Source organism: Malaclemys terrapin, chromosome 5 (genome assembly GCF_027887155.1).
Source record: "Malaclemys terrapin pileata isolate rMalTer1 chromosome 5, rMalTer1.hap1, whole genome shotgun sequence".
Classification (NCBI taxonomy): Eukaryota; Metazoa; Chordata; order Testudines; family Emydidae; genus Malaclemys; species Malaclemys terrapin.
Window position 1 is genome coordinate 30,399,433 of NC_071509.1, and position 19,450 is coordinate 30,418,882.

Consider the following 19,450-nt stretch of genomic DNA (forward strand, 5'->3'; position numbering starts at 1 on the left):
ACGCACCTGGAGTGTGGAAGACCTGGGTTCCTATATAATACTTATTAGTCATCTTCTAGGCTTTCCTCTGTATTCATAACTATTCTCTTTACAAGAACAAAAATATTTGCTTTGTAGCATTTTAATCTTTTATCTGTCTAATATATAGAGGGAGATATCTATATATAATTCTAACAATCTAATTTATGTTCAAGTTATATATATAAAATGAGAGAGAGAGAAAAAGATTCATTTAACAGCTATGCTAGATGATGAAACTTGCTCTGCAGTTTCTGCTTACTGAGACCATAAAGTTGTAGTAACATGCTAAGAAAGCCTGAGTATAATCCAATTCTTTGTTTTCTAAAGTTTCTCATCAAATAAATGAAGCAGAAGCAGACCAATGACTAATCTTAGCAAGTTTCCCTTATTACACAATTAAAACCTAAACAAGTACTTCTTTTAGCCTATTTTTGGCAGCTTACCTTCACATTCTTCAGCCCTTTCTCAAAGAGACTAAGCATCTCTGAGAGTTTGTTGTCCGAATGAACGTTATACACAGTCCGACTCCGCTGCTGAAGTAAGCCAATGATGTATTCATTTTCAATCTGCTCGTGCATTTTAAATTCCTTGAACGTGGCATACAGTGATTGCAGAAGAGCCCGAAAATCATTGTTGTTGGAGAAGTTGGTCTTGGAAAGCTATAAGAAAGAGAGGCTAATTGTCCCTCTGGATTTTTTTTTTTTTTTTAATCCTTGCAAGTCAAGTTAGCATCTAAAGTAGCATATGCAACTCCCATTTCTCATACGTAGGGCCCTACCAAATTCATGGCCATGAAAAACATGTCACAGACCATGAAATCTGGTCTTGTGTGTGCTTTTACCCTATACTATACAGGTTTCAGCGGGGAGACTGGTGTTTCTCAAATTGGGGATCCTGACCCAAAAGGGAGTTGCAGGGGGATCACAAGGTTATTTTGGGGGGGGGGTCACAGTATTGCCACCCTTATTTCTGCACTGCCTTCAGAGCTAGGCAAGTGGAGAGTGGTGGCTGTTGGCCAGGCACCCAGCTCTGAAGGCAACACCCTGCCAGCAGCAGCACAGAAGGGTGGCAATACCATACTATACCATTCCACCCTTACTTCTGTGCTGCTGCCTTCAGAGCTGGGCTGCTGGAGTGGTGGCTGCTGACTGGGGGCCCAGCTCTGCAGGCAGCAGCGAAGAAGTAAAGGTGGCAATACCATACCATGCCATCCTTACTTTGGTGCTGCTGCTGGCAGCGGATCTTTCTTCAGTGTTGGGAGCCCAGCCAGGAGCCGCTGCTCTCCAGCTGCCCACCTCTGAAGGCAGCACTTACTTCTGGACTGCTGCTGGTGGCAGGGTAGCAACACTGCAACCCCTCCCATCCACAATAACCTTGTGTTCCCCCTCCCTCATCATTTTTGGTTAGGAGCCAAACAACTACAACACTGTGAAATTTCAGATTTAAATAGCTGAAATCATGACATTTACAATATTTAAAATCCTATGACTGTGAAATTGACCAAAATGAACCATGAATTTGGTAGGTCTACTCATATGCACTGTTTGTCCCTCATCCCAGCTTTAAATTCAGTGGGTAAATAACCCATTACATAATATGATACTGATACACCTAAACTAAAGAAGCGGAACCATACAATGGAGCAAATAATTAAGCAATCAATTTGCAAACACTTAGAAGATAATAAGGTGATAAATAACAGTCAGCGTAGATTTGTCAAGAACAAATCGTGTCAAACCAACCTGATAGCTTTCTTTGACAGGGTAAAAGTCTTGGGGGGGGGGGGGGGGGGGAGTGATAGATGTGGTATATCTTTACTTTAGTAAGGCTTTTGATACTGTCTCGCATGACCTTCTCATAAACAAACTAGGAAAGTACAACCTAGATGGAGCTACTATAAGGTGGGTGCATAACTGGCTGGAAAATCATTCCGAGAGTAGTTATCAGGGGTTCACCGTCATGCTGGAAGGGCATAACGAGTGGGGTCCCGCAGAAATTGGTTCTGGATCCAATTCTGTTGAATATCTTCATCAACGATTTAAATAATATAATATATGGAGATAGACCTATCTCATAGAACTGGAAGGGACCCTGAAAGGTCATTGAGTCCATCCCCCTGCCTTCACTAGCAGGACCAAGTACTGATTTTGCCCCAAACCCCTAAGTGGCCCCCTCAAGGATTGAACTCACAACCCTGGGCCAATGCTCAAACCACTGAGCTATCCCACCCCCCCCTCCCCCAATAGATAATGGCATAGAGAGTACACTTATAAAGTTTGCAGATGCTACCAAGGTGGGAGGGGTTGCAAGTGCTTTAGAGGAGAGGATTAAAATTCAAAATGATCTGGACAAACTGGAGAAATGGTCTAAAGTAAATAGGATGAAATTCAATATGGACAAATGCAAATTACTCCACTTAGGAAGGAACAATCAGTTGCACACATACAAAATGGGAAATTAGTGCCTAGGAAGGAGTACTGCAGAAAGGGATCTGGGGGTCAGAGTGGATCACAAGCTAAATATGAGTCAACAGAGTAACAGTTGCAAAAAAACCACCAAGCAAACATTCTGGGATGTATGCAGGAGTATTGTAAGCAAGACACAAGAAGTAACTCTTCTGCTCTACACCGTGCTGGTTAGGCCTCAACTGGAGTATTGTGTCCAGTTCTGGGCACCACATCTCAGGAAAGATGTGAACAAATTGGAGAATGTCCAGAGAAGAACAACAAAAATGATTAAAGGTCTAGAAAACATGACCTATGTGGGAAGATTGAAAAATTCGGGTTTGTTTAGTCTGGAGAAGAGAAGACTGAGAGGGGACATGATAACAGTTTTCAAGTACATAAATGGCTGTCACATGGAGGAGGGAGAAAAATTGTTCTTCTTAACCTCTGAGGGCAGGACAAGAAGCAACGGGCTTAAATTGCAGCAAGGGCGGTTTAGTTTGGACATTAGGAAAAACTTCCTAACTGTCCGAGTGGTTAAGCACTGGAATAAATTGCCTAGTGAGGTTGTGGAATCTCCATCATTGGAGATTTTCAAGAGCAGGTTAGACAAACACCTGTCAGGGATGTTCTAGATAATACTTAGTCCTGCCTTGAGTGCAGGGGACTGAACTAGATGACCTCTCGAGGTCCCTTCCAGTTCTATGATATTCCAGTTTCTTCTGAAAAGTTTGGGTGTTTTTCAAAAACACTAAGCATTGGCCTACCTCTGCTTTCACTGAAGTCAACCATTGACTTCAATGAAAGCAAAGTTAGGCCAATGCTGAGCATTTTTGAAAATGCCATCCTTCGGTCTCAATGTCTAAGTCACAGATTCAAGCAAGGTAAGCGGTTACAGAACAATTATACAGAACTCATGATATGGTAACCTATTTTAGAAGAGAATTGTCCTATATAGCTTAGCTAACTGCTAAATTAGCCTACAATTTAAGACAACCCAGCTGACACACTCTTCCGGGATTTCTGCTACCATTATTTCTAATACTGGTACCATTTTACATACTGTAACTTAGTGAATATTTATTGTAAGAGTGTCCATATTAAGCTCACTTTTGAAAACATTAGTACAATAATGACAAGTTTTGCTATCTTCATAAGTGATTTTTTTTTGCCATTTTAATATGAGCTAAGATGTGAAAAAAATTACTTACCAGCAGAAATAGTCAGCTGACAATGACAAAAAACGCTACACAATCTCCAAGCCAAAAAAGATTTTTGTAAATATCTGAAGTATGGTTCTGCTTCATGCTACTTAAGTGCATTTGGACACTAACAGTGTGAAGCATAATACTAAAGCATCCATACTGAACACTAATAATCATGAAAAAAAAATTACATAATGAGTAACTATTGTTAAAATCCTTATTTACTATGGCTGAGATTTTCCAAAGTCAAATAAGAATTTAACCACACAATTACCTTCATTTTCAATGGTAGCTGAATGCCTAAATCCCTTAGTAAGCTTTGAACATCTAATCCCATGTTTAGAAATGTTACAAGCCACTGGGGACAAATTGAACTATTTACACTAATATTGCAGAAAGAATATATGAGCAGTACTCATCCTGAGTAGAAGCGTCTTACTTTGCAAAAGGCATATACTGTACATTTACTGTGCAATATTTAAGTACTGACAGTTTCCACCTTACCTTCTTAAAATGTTTATAAGAATAAACCAGCAGTTCGCAAACTATGGGTTGGGACCACAAAGCAGGTCAAACCTTATTTTAATGGGGTCTCCAAGGCTGGCTGAAGCCTCAGTCCCACTGCCTGGGGCTGAAGTCAAAACCTGAGGGCTTCAGCCCTGGGTGGCAGTGCTCAGGTTAAAGTCCCCCCCGTCCAGGGTTGAAGTCCTTTGGCTTTGGCATCCCCCTTGGGGCGCCAGAGCTTGAGCGGGCTCAGGCTTCAGTCCCCTCTTTCTGGCAATTTTTGTTGTCAGAAAGGGGTTGTGGTGCAATGAAGTTTGAGAACCCTTGGAATAAACTGTATATAGGGGGGAAATCCCTTGAAATAACCATATTCAGTTTTAGCAAAGGGAGCGAGAAAGACAGCACATTCCAAATTATATTTAAAGACAAAAATTAAAAAAGTACAAATCCTGTGTAGTCTGGAAATGAACAGTTAAGGTCATCCTAACAGTGACAACATTTTGACAAAGAACTTTTAATGAAGGAGGTACTATTAAGCATTCAGGATATTTGTATTTTTATTTTAATTTCTTCTGTTATCATACACTGGATGCAAGAAATACACTGATTCTTTTAGACAACTGTAGTCCTAAACAAACAGACAGGAGCAAAGCAGGACTGTACTTGTAAGTGGCAAGTTGAAAGCTTTCCCTAGCAAATTGTGGAAACTAAGCCAATTTTTTTCAGTTTAAATTCTAATTTAATAAAAAGTACATGCTCTAGTTTTTAAAAGATTGTTTATGTAAAACGTAGACAAAATTTATCTCAGTTTTGCCAACTGCACAATGAAATTAATCGACTGGTCAGTACCACGGCTGCTATTCAAAATCCTATAGGAAGCAATAAAATTGTCAACAAACACACACTGCTATTCCCTACGAAAGCTATGAATAGTTGCAGAGACAGGCAATGGAGTTATTCATGGGAACTACTTTCCATGAAGAAAAAAAAAAGCCAGGAGATGGGTAGATATATCCTCTTGGCTGCTAGGCAAAAGGACAAGGAAGAGAATCTGAGCCCGACCCCTCCTTGGAGCAACAAAAAAGACGACAAAGTTTCTTCTCCCTTCAATCAACTAGTGTGGACATTGGACATTTATTAGCCAGAGACCGATATAAACTGTCAGCCAGGGCTCTGGGCCAGCATTCCTGGCAGAAATCCCTATACTTTTTCCTTACATAGCAGCCAGGAAACCGATCTATGCCTTTCATCTAATATTTTCCCCAGACCTCACTGATGAGGCTTCATCATCCTCATCTTTTGAATCTACTTCAGAAAGAGCTTTTATTCCTATGGGTAGTCAGTATGCGATAATTTGAAAGAACTTGAAGCTTGTAACAGCAAATATTTAGAGCGGATAGTTAAGATTTCTGGTGGTTCTATCAAACCAAAAAAATTATCCTGAAGCTCTGCATAACACAGCAGTACAACATACTAAATATCTATATACGCTGTGTTAGAATTGCTATGCGAGTCATAACACTTCTGAAGATTTTACATTCATAAAAGGAAATGCAATCATAATGCTGGATAAAGTTTTATTTAGAATTAATAATGCATTATCCAGCATGTGACTTGAGCTCGTGTCCCTGCATGACACTGATAACAAAAGATCAAGACTTTTCAGGGGAAAAGAGCAATAACAGAAATATTTTAATTTACTTAATCATGAAAAATGGGAATAGAGGAGCCTACATGTATAACAACGATGATGATACTGCCACACCTAAACTAATAGCTATTTCTTATATATGCAATCTTTCTCATAATTTACAAGGCAATTCAAATTTTGTAAGAGTGGTACATATGTGATTCTAGTTTCCAGCCCCATATTGTCACTTTCTTGGCAACCACTTGTGATGCAAGTGAAACACGTTGAGTGGCTGACAAGTAGTTATGCAACGCCAGGTCAGCATAGCCTACATTGCATTACAAGCTGTACTGTGCAAATGAGCGCAATGATTCTGTCACTTATTCGAAGTTTACCTAACCTCTATAGAAGTAGTCAACAGGATAAAGTTAAACTTTTTTTAATATATTTTAGCTGAACAGATTAAGGACAAATATGTACACCAGAGACATATACATTTCATTCTACATTATTACATGGTGGCTGCCCCAAATACAAATAGGAGCCAAGACCTCATTTTTAGAAACCCTTCTCTTTAGAAAAATTCTGAGATTAGGGGATGGAGGGATCAGTCTCCCTGTCTACTGCAGTTACCTCTTTCAGTCCAGGGTAGTCTCAGGACTTTTCAGTCTGGCCATGGGGTAGACATACAATACCACATTTTACCCTTGGCAAAGAGTTGGGATCCCCCAGGCTTCAGGGTTCCTGGGCTCCAGCCGCAGCCCCAATCCTCACACTGCTATTTTTAGTGCTCTCCCTGCACATCTAAGTTCCCTCTAAGCTGCGCGGCCGCACAGCAGCCTATTACGCGCTGCGCAGGTGCTCAAGGCTGCGGCAGGGAGAGATGCTTCTCACCCAGCCCCGGACCAGCCGTGTCGAGAGGTGCCCCTCCCCTGGACCCAACCCAGCCCTAGACCTGCTGCAGCCGGGGGGAGAAGCACTCCTCCCCTGGCCCCAACCCAGCCCAGCCCCAGACTGCCGCAGCCAGGAGAGAGGCGCCTATCCTGCGACCCCAGCCCCAGAACTGCTGCAGTGGGAAGAGATACCTCTCCCTCCAAACCCAGGTGCTGCTGCAGGGAGAGAGCACTGGGGGGCGGGAGGGAAAAGAGAGTCCTCTTTCCCTGCTATAACCATGGGGCCACCTGCACCCCAAAGCCCTCATCCAGAGCCTGCACCCCCAGCTGGAATCCTCACCTCCCCCCACCCCAACCCTCTGCCCCATCCCTGAGTCCCTTCCCACACTCCGAACCCCTCGGCCCCACCCCTGCCACATGCAGGTGTCATACATCACCTCCATATTGCTCACAGAAGAGATAGTATGCATTGAAATCCCCTTCAAATCCCTGTCAGTTCTTGCTCTACTTCCACATAGGTAATCAACCTCCCTGAGCAGTGGTAACCAGAGGTATGTCCACACTTAAATTGCAAGAGCAGCACAGCTGCTACACTGCAGTTGTGCCACTGTAACATCTCAGTATAGACACTCACTACAGCAACAGGAGAGAGTCTACTCCTGGGGGAATTCTGTGCCACTGCACATGCGCAGAATTCATGTCCCGCACAGATTCTCTCCCCTCCCTCCCAGCAGAAAATACATTCAGCTGGAGAAGTGCTGTAGTTGTGCCTTTCCCCTACCAGGGGCTGCTGTGGCACCAGAACAGAGAGCAGCTGCTCCCTGACAGGAGCAGCCCTAGCTGTGGATAGGGAAGAGAAGACGCTGCATTCCTCACAGCACCCTGCCTGTGGGGCCATATCAGGAGCACAGGATATGAGGGGACGAACAGCATGGGGCCCCATGAGGCTCCTGGGGGGGCGGGGTCACAGACTGGAATGCGGGCTGAATGGGAGCAGAGGTGCAGGGCCACATAGCAGATGGAGGGAGGAGTGGCTAACTGGGGGTGCAGGGACACCGGGTGATGGGGGAGAGGGTACAGAGTAGTTGAGTGGGGGTACAAGGACACATGGGGACAGGGCGAAGGGAGGGACAGCATAGCTGAGTAGGGGGTGTAGGGACACATGGGGCCGGGGGCAGGAGGGGCAGCTAAGTGGGGTGCAGGGACACATGGGAACAGGGACACATGGGAACAGGGACGTTTAGGGACACATGGGGACAGGGATAGATGTGTCTGACTGAATGAGAGGTGCTACAAGTCGGCCAGAGTCTGCATGGGGGAGGCTCCCTAACAATTGCCCCCCCCAAAAAACAACGTTCCCTACTGCTCCCTCCCATACTCAACAACCCACCTAGTTCACATCCAGACTCCCAGCAATTACTTCCCTCTCCTTCAGCTCCTCGGTTATTGTATTCTGTATTGTAATTTAAATGAATTACTAAAAGTTCTGTATTAATATGCCTAGTAAGCAACCTGTGTGTCAAAAAACATTTCCTGAACAGTTTTTGTTGTCTACATTGTTACAAACATACCTGGACAGGTATTCTGAAATAAATTACCAAAATAATTTAAACTGGTGTGATTATATTGTGTTATTCTGATAAAATATGCAGAATTTTAAAATATTGTAGGCAGAATTTTTAATTTTTTGGCACACAATTCCTCCAGGAGTAAGATTCTCCCATTGCTGTAGTTAATCCACCTCCCCGAGAGGTGTTAGCTAGGTCAACTAATGAATTCTTCCATTGACCTAGCACTGTCTATACTGGGGTTAGGTGGGCATAGCTATGTCTCTGAGGAGTGTGGATTTTTCACAGCCCTGAGACACATAGCTATGCCGATGTAAATTTCTCTTTTTTGGGTGCAGCTTAACATGATTAAAAAGAAACAAAACAAAACAGTAAAAGCTCATTTTAGACACTGTAGGCAGATACAGCTTTGATACAACCAGGAAGCAGTTATGAATAAACTAGCATTTCATTTGTCTTGGTAGAACTTGATTTTTATTTTTTTCTAATTTAGATTATTTTTGTTACGTTTTATTTAAGGTTTTTTTCCAATTTTTATTTACGTTTTTATCCTGTTTCTAAGTATATTTATTTTTACAGTTGTGGGAGGGTAGGGTTGGGGTCAGGGCAATGCTGACAATGGGGCAGCAGGGGGCTCCCTGTGTAGCCGAGGGGCCCAAGACACCAGGGCACAAGGTGCAGGGGAGGCTGCAGTTGTTCTGGTCTTGAGCACAGACCCCCCACAACCAGGACTTGAAGGAGGATAACAAGTCCTTGCCAAGGGGGAGGCCATACCGATGCTAAACTGTTCCCGCCCAGGGACAGCTCCCACACTCATGGCTAGTGAATGAGTGAGTGGGAGCATGACAGCAAAGCTGCAGAGGGGTTCCTGCAAAGCCACAGGGCTGGTGATACTGGTTCCCTCCAGGCACCAGGTGTGGGGAAGGCTGGGGTCTTGGCAGGGCACAGCTGAATGTGTGAATAGGAGGCCAGGCCTGTGAATAGGAGGATGAATAGGAAGACAAATCCTGAGCTGCATGGAAGTCACCCTGCTGCTGAATGACTCCTGCCAGTGGCCAGAGCTATTCAGCAGCGAGGTGGTCTCCTCTGTGGCCAGGGATAACAAGGACTCTTCCTTGCACAGTCCTGGCCAGAGGTGTCTGCTCCGCTAGGCCAGGAAACTGCAGCCTCCCCAGTACCTTGTGCCTGCCAGTATCAGGGTTCACCAACCCCACAGCCGTGCAGGGAGCCCTCTGCTACTCTACTGTCATGGCCCTGTTCCCTCACTCCTGTGACAGCAAGACTACAGAGGGCTCCTTCCATAGCCATCGCCACCCAATCTGCAGGTACGCCCACTGTTATCAACTGTTTGGGGGCTGTTTTTTTTCTTTTGAGGGGAGGCGGTGTCAATTTCAGTGTGACAGCTGAAATCAATGTTTACCAACAGTCACACATTAAAATCAAATTCTACCAAGCCTAATTTTAACATACCATTTCTCATGGTAGAACAGGATCTTAAATCTTAGAAGAAGTCAAACTATCAACTAGCCATGATCTTTAACATATTCAATAATTCTCAATGTTCTAATTTTATGTAACACTAGCTAATGTTTATGTAACACCAAGGAAATCAAAGCACTTTACAGGCATTAGTGAATTTATCCTCACAACCCCCTAGTGCAGTGGCTAAATACTGTTATTTCCATTTTATAGATGAAGAAACTGAAGAACAGAATAAGGACAAGGTTCAAGGTCACACTTCAAGGGCCTGATTCTGGGCTCCATGGTGGAATCTTTACAGTAGCTCAGCTTCTAGGGGCTGCAAAGCCACGTTAACCAGTCATCAGAAATAACTGGAGCACTAAGACAGTATATTACCTCCCCATTCCCAAGCATAGGGGTGCCAGATGAATGGTAAGAGAACCAGCTAATGCACCTAACACTCCCAACTATTCAGATGCATCAAGCCACCATAAGTCAAAGCAGCCCATCCTATGCTATGCCTAGTGTGATAAGCAGGACAGGATTTGTCCCAAGTCCATGACAGAACTCTAAATAGAGCTCACAATCTCAGAGCCTGTAACTCAATAGATACAAGGCTATCCTCCCTTACACATAAAATTATCAATTGCTTTGCGATTCCATTAAAGGCTTTAGTAAAGTTTAATAAAAAGCCACTACATTTAAACAAATAAAGATTAAGGCGACATTTTTGTTTTAGAAGGGCTGATGATCGTGCAGATAATTTCAAAGGTTGGGGGGAGCACAGTAGAGATGGAAACAAACATTTCAGCAAGTCTGCTGATTTTCTAGGAGGATATTTTGCATTATTTGCCAATGCTGCTGTTGGGCAGAACTACCCAAAGCAAAGTAACTATCAACTGGGTGAAGTCTTGCACTGAAATCGAGCACAGCGACTCATTCTGGTTTCACATTTGTACCCCGCTCAGTAGCATGAGAGACTATTAGGATGTGTCTGCACTAGGATTTTTCAAAGGCCTAATTTTCAATAGGTGCAGCTCTACCAGTGGAAACTATAGTGAACATATGACTCAGCTATTTTTACCACTGAGATGCCTGAGCTTTGTCTACGCACTATAGTTTCACTGGAGGAACTACACTAGGAACTAACAGATCTAATAATTTACAGACAAAGCTTTTAGTCTCTATATCAAATGTGTATGAAGGATGAGGATCAAGGGCAAAAAGAAAGCAGTACCAGGGCATGTTTCGACTGCTATGGTGACTCACCATTACAGAAACATTCCTGTAATTTCTGTCTCCCTTTGTCAGTCAGACAATTCCCTAATGTGGGTCTTCAAGACAGTCATGTTGAAAGGGGACATCGAGAAAATACCCCACTTTTGCTTAATCCCCCATTTTGGGAGACACTAACTGCAAAAACATCCTGAAAACAAAGATATTCTAACAAATTGCGAAGTAAACCCTGACTTGAATGAGTTCTTTCAGACACTATGCAGTGTGTTGTGGGATAATTGCATAATACCTGAATAAATACTGCAAGACACTAATTATAGCCTCCAACTTTTAGAGGGCTGCAGCTTCTCTTCTCTCCTCCTGCTACTACTGGGGGCAGAAGCAGAGATGGTGATGAGGCCATTACTACTGGAAGTAGAGTGGATAAGGAAGAAGGGAGGCCCTGCTAAAACTGCTGGGAGTGCGGCTGGGCGAAGGAGAAGCTGCTGAGGCTGGAGCCAGGGAAGGCAAAAGGCAGGGGGAAAATGAACTGCTGAGTGACTACAGGAGAAAACAAGAGGCTGCTGTGGCTGGAATGAGGAAAATCTAGAGCTGCAGGTGATCTGGAAGGATAGAACATGATAGAGTAGGGAGGGAAAAGGGATCTAAAGAGGTGAGAAAATTTTTTACTGCTAGACAGCTTTGGCAGGAGGGGGAGAAGAGAACTGAGGTACCAGTTGCTGCTTAGGAGGATTTGAGGGTGGAAGGAGACAGGGTTGTGAGGAGCCAGGGATGGGGCTGATTCTGAATCACTCTGGTATGGTAGGTTCACTGGTTTCTCCCATGTTTTAGACCTCTGACTTACATGAACACATTTGAAAGGTTTTTATATTAGAAACTGGCTGCAATTTTCATGTGTGAATGAAAATATTCTAAAGAGATCTAAGAGAAATGATAAAATCAGTGCAGTGCTTCTATATCATGATGCCAATTTTTCCCAACCCAAAATTCCCAGACTCTGGGAATTTTTCACCTGTTTGGGAAATTTTTGGTGCTAGCCAGTACCACTATATCCTGGGAAATTTCCCAAAATCTGGGAATTTTTGAGTAAAATGTTTCACCTTGGGAAACTGCAGGACACATGCTGTTAAAAATCCCCAGATTTTGGGAAATTTCCCAGGATATAGAAGCACTGAATCAGTGTTATTTTCTAATACGCATAACAGAGAAGTTGTAGGATTGTCCAGAAACCAAGATGGGAAAAGGAGTGAATGGAGTCACTGACAATGGTAAGGGGCATGGCTAGTAAGTGGATTCAACAGTCTTGGGATGTTGAAGAAGGGATAGCAAATGAAGATGTGAATTGTAAGGAGGCCTGATTTACTTAAATCTAGAATCTTCTGTAAGGACTGCAGGATAGTTAACTCATCTTATTTTTCTGTCTTAGTAGTGTTGAATTTGCTTCGTGATTTTTCTAAAACTAGCTAAGTGTGAAAGCTGCTGATCAACACTATATTATGTTGCTTAGAGTTTAGTTATTACCAAATATCACTGCATGAGTTTCTGACTCAACATGTCTACAGTTGAATGAAATGAAAGGAAATGATGAAAACTGAAATAATGGAAAGAATTTTTCTAAAGTAAAATGAAAATATTCTTAAGAGGTGTTACGCAGCAAGATAGAAATTATTTGGGCTCATCTTAAGTGCAGAAAAAAATCAGTTTCTTCACAATCAAGTGTGTCATTCAACAAAATTTTGTCTTTGAAATAGAAGATCAGAATGTTGATTATTTTGATAACCTCTTAATAGTGAAATATTTTCAATGTTTGTGTGGACACAAAAATGTAGCCACAATTTAATCATGAAAGTCCCTGATCCAAGCCTTCCAGAAGCATTTCAGTTTCAGTCAGGAGCATTTTTCACCCCAAAATTTGGCAAAGATTTATCTGTGATTATGTTGTAACAACTAAAAGTAAAGACACTAACTTAATAAACTGCCCTCAATGTAAAGAAATGGAAAGATGCTTTGATTTTTAATGTGCTCCTCCAGACAGATTTAAAAATGTACAGGTTAACATATAATGTAAACAAAAATTAGGAAAGAACTAAAAGAATCAAAATTGACATGATTGGTAGAATATGGAAGACAACCTGAGAATAATTATGAATAATTCATACAGTGAAGCCTGATTTGATTAACAAAGAACTGTAACCTCATAAGAACAAAAGTCAAAAAACAATTCAGAGCAGCTAGGAACTTTTCCACATCTATCCGACATGACTGATCTCAAATACAAAGGTCAGAGGTTGAGTTCAGATAAAGAAGAAGCTGAAATATGGCTAACAGAAGACAATCTTATACATCTTCCAACACTTAAAATGGTAAATCCAGATTTGCCCCCATATGTATTTTGTGAAAATTGGGCCATGGTTTATTACATGAAAATGTTGGAAAATCAGAAAGTAAAAATTCACAAGACAGGACAGTTGAATTCAAGATTTTGTCAATATTTGACAACCCATACTCCTGTCCAACCAGTTCAGCATCACTACAGCGTGCTTTTAGGATACTCGGATTAATTTGGTAAAAACTTTGTAGAAATGTTGAAAAAGCAAGTACATTAATAAAATTGTGTGAGCATTCCAAGAGCAATACAAAAGAGTGTTAAGGCCTAAGCCAACAGCACTCAAAGACTGTGTTTTACAGTCTGGGGTTCTCAAACTTTTTCATAACATGGAGAACATTCTAAAGAGTGTCTCACAGACCCCCTCCACATTGCCTGTACCTGCAATAGTAGGACAGACTACCAAACTGGCCTCTCGCAACAGGCAGATCAATTGTGCCCACATAACATGGCTGTGGAAACTATAGAGGTTACTTACATGGAGAAGTAACATTAAGAAAGTATTTAATGTATTCTTAAAAGTGACCATCAATACAGTTTTGCAGCTTCAAATGAGAGAAGTCAACATCACAAGCATGCAATGCCATCAGCTGCTCTGCAGGCCACCAGTGGGTGAGCAGACCAGTTTGGGAACCTCGGATTTATAAAATTGCAAGCTTTTCAATGTAAACAGTGAGCCTTTTTAGGTTTGAGAAATTCACTTCATTAGACCAGACCCTAATCCTGCAGCGGATCCTTGCATAGGACACTGATACCGACACAAGGCCCTGTAGCCCCAACTCGGAACCCTAGTATGTATCTCAGCTTATAAAATGAGAGGGGTGGGAGGCTCCAGAAAAAAACTCTGTTCTTCACGGCTGGGAAAAATCAGCAAAGCCTTGTTGGGGGTTTTCGGGGGGGGGGGGAGGCACACTGGGGAGGAGAGAGCTGATGCGGGGGGCGGGAGGAGGAAAGGGAAGGGGACACACCGCCCCAGCGGGCAGGGCAGCCCTGCTGCCGGGAGGAGCGGGGGCGGGCGGGAAGCAGACGCAGTTACTTCTGCTGGGGCAGGCGGAAGTTGCCGCGCTCGCGGGGCTGGAGCAAGAAGCAGCGGCTGCTGCGCGGGGACCGGGCCGGAGCGAGGAGCGAGGTGCTCGGCAGCCCGCGAGGGCCGCATGGCCCTGCCCTATCCCGGGGGGAGGGGCGGTGACAGCTGCGCAGTCAGTAAATCCTCCCCAGGGGGCGTGTAGGTCCCACCCCACTCCGGCCGCGGGCTCCCCGCGCCTCCCGCCCGGTACCTTGTCGCAGTAGAGTCCGACCAGCTGCTTCATCCGCCAGTGCGGAGCCGTGAAGACATCCACCTCGTCGGGGAAGGGAGCCATGTTCTCCCCATAGAGACTCGCCGTGACCAGCGCGAGCAGCAGCACTAGCAGCGGCAGCGACAACCGCTCTGCGCATGCCCCAACCCGCCGAGGCCGCTCTGGGAGTAGCCCTTGCCCCCCGTCACGTGACAGGGGCCACCTGAACAGCGGCCTGCCGCAACGGCCGTGGGAGCGCTTCGCAGCGTGCGCAGCCTCTTTGCCGACAGGCTGCTGCGGGAGTGGGGGCGCGGCCTCAGCCGTCAGGGCAGCACTGCGGGCGCCGCCCCCGCTGGCTTCCCTGCTCCCGGCTCGGGCCCGTCCGCCCCAGGCACCGCAAAGAGCTAACGCTGGGGGGTGGGCGGGGCTGCCAGCCCCGCTCCCACCTCCGGGCTGCCTGCAGCCTGTGCCGCTCCCCCGGGCTGCCAGCCACGCAGGCATTAAAAGATCAACATCTGGCCCTCAATTAAGTGCATAAGTGTTAGTAAGTTTAGCTGACAAGGAACAGCAGCCCCCTCTCTGCACTGCTGACATCAAGGAGGCCACAGGGCCCTGAAGTTTATGCAGAATCAATTGCAGGAGTCAAGTGTACTATCTTATACGTTAAGGGGCCATTTCTGAAACGTTTTGGGAGATACTCAGTGGGAGTGGAAGGCACTCATCATATCACTGAATCCAGTCCTTCATGTCCTAGTAGGTGAGCCTGACACACACACGCCGCTCAATATACAATTTCTCTCCTCAGTTGGATGGGGCATTATTTTGTAAAGTCTCATTCAACTAGGTGAAAGCTTATAGGTTGCATTATTAAATTGGGTGTGATACCATAGTTACCAATACCTGAATACTAGAGATGGATGTAGAGGACATACACAGTGTGATTGGAGGGGCCAATCCTTTTTCCTAAACTGGAGTGAGGGATCCAATCCCAGCCCTACAGCTTTTCAGTATTTCTATGCAACATAAGACTGGACAAAGCAAGGTGGATACTAATCATATTTAATACCCAACAGAGGAGGTAGAGATGCAATAGCTTACCTTTTGGGAACTGTGTTGACATAATATACTTAGACTTCTGTAAAGACATTTGACTTAGTACTGTGCAACGCTGACTAAAAAATTTAGCACTACACAAAATCAATGCAGCGTATATTAAATGTATTAAAAACGGCTGACAGATCTCAAAAAGTAACTGTAAATGTGGAGTCATCATCCAACTGGGGTGCTTTTAGTGAGATCCCAGTGCTAGCCAACATCTTTACCGATGAATTGGAAGAAAATATAAAACCATTGTTGGCAAATGAGCAGATAACACAAAAGATGGTGGAGAGATTAATAAGGACAGGTCAGATATACAGAGTGATCTAGATCAGTGTTTCTCAACGACTGGTCCATGGACTGGCAATGGTCCCTGAGATATCCCTGATAGATTTAAGAACAGTGGTCACCAACCAGTCGGTTGCGATCTCTGGTGGTGTAGTGGGGCTGCCACTAAGGCAGGTTCCCTGCCTGCCCTGGCCCCACGCCACTCCCAGAAGTGGCCAGCATGCCCCGCGGGAGAGGGGGGGCAGAGGTCTCCGCATGCTTCTGCTTGTAAGCACCATCCCCGCAGCTCCCGTTGACCAGGAATGGGGAACTGCAGCCAACGGGAGCTGTGGGGGTGGTGCTTGCAGGCAGGAGCAGCACTCGGCGCCACGTACCCTTGCCCCAGCCCTGAGCCCCCACCTGCACCCATGGGTGCATTGGCCCCTTCCGGGAGTGCCGTGGGGTCAGGGCAGGCAGGGAGCCTGCCTTAGCAGAAGCCCCACTGCAATAACCAGGAGTAGTCGGAGGTAAGTGCTGCCCGGCAGGAGCCCCCCAGCCCTAAGCCCCCTCCTGGAGCCAGCACCCCAAACCTCCTCCTGCACCCCAAGTCCCTGCCCCAGCCCTGAGCCCCTTCCCAGAGCCAGCACCCATATCCCTTCCGGCACCCCAACACTCTGCCCCAGCCCGGAGCCCCCACCTGCACCCAAACTCCCTCCCAGAGCCAGCACTCCATACCCCCTCCTGTACCCCAACACTCTGCCCCAGCCCAGAGCTCCCCGCCTGCACCCAAACTCCCACCCAGAGCTTGCACCCCTTATCAGCTCCTGCACCCAACCCCCCTACCCCACACTCAGCCCCAAGCCCCCCTCTCACCCTCCAAACCCCTCGGCCCCAGCCCTGAGCCCTCACCCCCTCCTCAACCCCAACCCCTGCCCTAGCCTGGTGCAAGTGAGTGAGGGTGGGGGAGAGCGCGCGACAGAGAGAGAATGGAGTGAGCAGGGACAGGGCAGGGTAGATCCTGGGTTGCACTTAAATTCTAAAAGTGATCTTGTGCAGAAAAAGATTAGAGACCACTGGTTTAGGAAGACAGCAAGCTGATTCCTAATACCAAAAAGGTTGAGAAACACTGATCTAGATCACTTGGTAAGTTGTACTTCAACAATGTACTTTTTAATACAGTCAAATGCAAGGTCATACTTCTGGAAACAACGAACATATAGCACTCTTACAGGACTGTATTTTACAAAGGGGCTTAGGAGTCCTGGTGGATAACCAATGCAACATGAACTTCCAATGTGATGCAGTGGCTTCAAGAGCAAATACCTAACAGTGAGAGCCTAAAGAAGCTCAATCTATTAAATTGTTTAAAGCAGGGTTCGGCAACCTTTCAGAAGTGGTGTGCCGAGTCTTCATTTATTCACTCTGATTTAAGGTTTTGCGTGCCAGTAATACATTTTAACGTTTTTAGAAGGTCTCTTTCTATAAGTCTATAATATATAACTAAACTATTGTTGTATGTAAAGTAAATAAGATTTTTAAAATGTTTAAGAAGCTTCATTTAAAATTAAATTAAAATGCCAAGCCCCCCGGACCGGTGGCCAGGACCTGGGCAATGTGAGTGCTACTGAAAATCAGCTCGCATGCTGCCTTCGGCACACGTGCCATAGGTTGCCTACCCCTGGTTTAAAGAAAGGATTCAGAGGTAACTTAAATCTCGCAGAAAAAGGCATAATGAGATCTCGTAGCTGGAGGCTGAAGCTAGATAGACGAGAAATAGGGCACAATTTCTTTAACAGTGAGGGTAATTAACCATTAGAACAACATGCAGGGATTTGGTGGAATCACCATCACTTGAAGTCTTTACATCAAGAATAGATATCTGTCCAAAAGATATGCTCTAGTTTTACCAGTGGTTATGGGTATGATACAAGAATCACTTAGTGAGTTTTATGGCCTGTGTTATGCAGGAGGTCACACCAGATCAGGGGTGGCCAACATGTGGCTCCGGAGCCACATGTGGTGTGACTAGGGTGACCAGATGTCCCGATTTTATAGGGACAGTCCCGATTTTGGGTTTTTTTTCTTATATAGGCTCCTATTACCCCCCACCCCCATCCTGATTTTTCACATTTGCTGTCTGGTCACCTTAGGTGTGACGGGTTGGATCACCGAAACCCCCTTGGGAGCTGCCACCCGATGTGCAAAGACTACCTCTGCTCCTGTTTTCCCTGCCTCCAGGGAAAAAATCAGGACTCCAGCACCCTGTCTTGCTGAGCCAGACACTCCTATCTGGCTCCAACACAGACCCAGGGTCTGAATCACTTATCCCAAAGCTGCAAGTTTACCTGAAAACAGCTCACAGTAGTGTGCTTGTCTTTAGCACTCAGATGCCCAACTCCCAGCGGGGTCTAAACCCAGATAAATCCGTTTTACCCTGCATAAAGCTTATGCAGGGCAAACTCATAAATTGTTCGCCCTCTATAACACTGATAGAGAGATATGCACAGTTGTTTGCTCCCTCAGGTATTAATACATACTCCGAGTAAATTACTAAATAAAAAGTGATTTTATTAAATATAGACTGTAGGATTTAAGTGGTTCAAAGTAGTAACAGAAGAAAGTAAGTCACCAAGCAAAATAAAATAAAATGCGCAAATCTATGCCTAATCAAACTGAATACAGATAATCTCCTCACCAGTTCCAGAGCACTCCCTTTTACAGGCTAATTTCCTTTTAGCCTGGGTCCAGCAATCACTCACACCCTTTGTAGTTACTGTCCTTTGTTTCAGTCTCCTTCAAGTATCCTGGCGGGGGTGGAGAGGCTCCTTCTTTAGCCAGCTGAAGACAAAATGGAGGGGTCTCCCACGGGTTTAAATAAACTCTCTCTTGTGGGAGGAGACCCCCCCCTCCTCCCTCCTATGCAAAGTCCAGCTCCAAGATGGAGTTCTGGAGTCACCTGGGCAAGTCACATGTCCCTGCATGACTTAGTCTTTACAGGCCGAAGCCATTGTCCACATAGTATCTTGTATGTCTCCAGGAAGACTTCTTATGTGGATTGAAGCTTTCCAAGATTCATTGTTCTCCAAGTGTTTCCTGATCAGGTACTTAACCTGGCGAATTCCTTCCTAAAGAAGCTGACCAAATGCCTCCCAAAGCTTACTTAGAAACCAAGCAAGCATACAGCCCATATTCTTAACCTTAAGTAGAAAATAATATATATATGTACAAATAGGATAAATAGATATAGTAGACCATAACCTTTACAAAGATATGTTACATGGCACAGGCAGCACAAAACATATTCCAGTTATGTCATACATACATTTATAAGCACCCCCTCTCCATAAAGCCTTATGGGGTACACTCTCACATGTGGCTCTTCAGAAGTTAATATGTGGTTCCTTGTATAGGAACTGACTCCAGGGTTGGAGCTATTGGCGCCAACTTTCCAATGTGCCAG

At 44.9% G+C, this 19,450-nt stretch overlaps 1 protein-coding gene across 2 annotated transcripts in view; it reads right to left on the reverse strand.

Moving 5' to 3' along the window:
• The window catches only part of FBXL5 (F-box and leucine rich repeat protein 5), a 54,553-nt gene extending 39,738 nt beyond the window's left edge, over window positions 1–14,815 (reverse strand). Inside the window, exons 1-2 of one of the 2 annotated variants that reach the window (XM_054029347.1) lie at window positions 14,626–14,815; window positions 465–680 (exon numbers count right to left, since the gene is read on the reverse strand). In XM_054029347.1, the coding sequence (XP_053885322.1) occupies window positions 465–680; window positions 14,626–14,709 (300 nt within the window). In that variant the 5' untranslated portion in view covers window positions 14,710–14,815. The remainder of the gene's footprint in view (window positions 1–464; window positions 681–14,625) is intronic. The other variant, XM_054029346.1, reaches the window with a different exon arrangement.
• Between the last annotated feature and the right edge of the window lie 4,635 nt (window positions 14,816–19,450).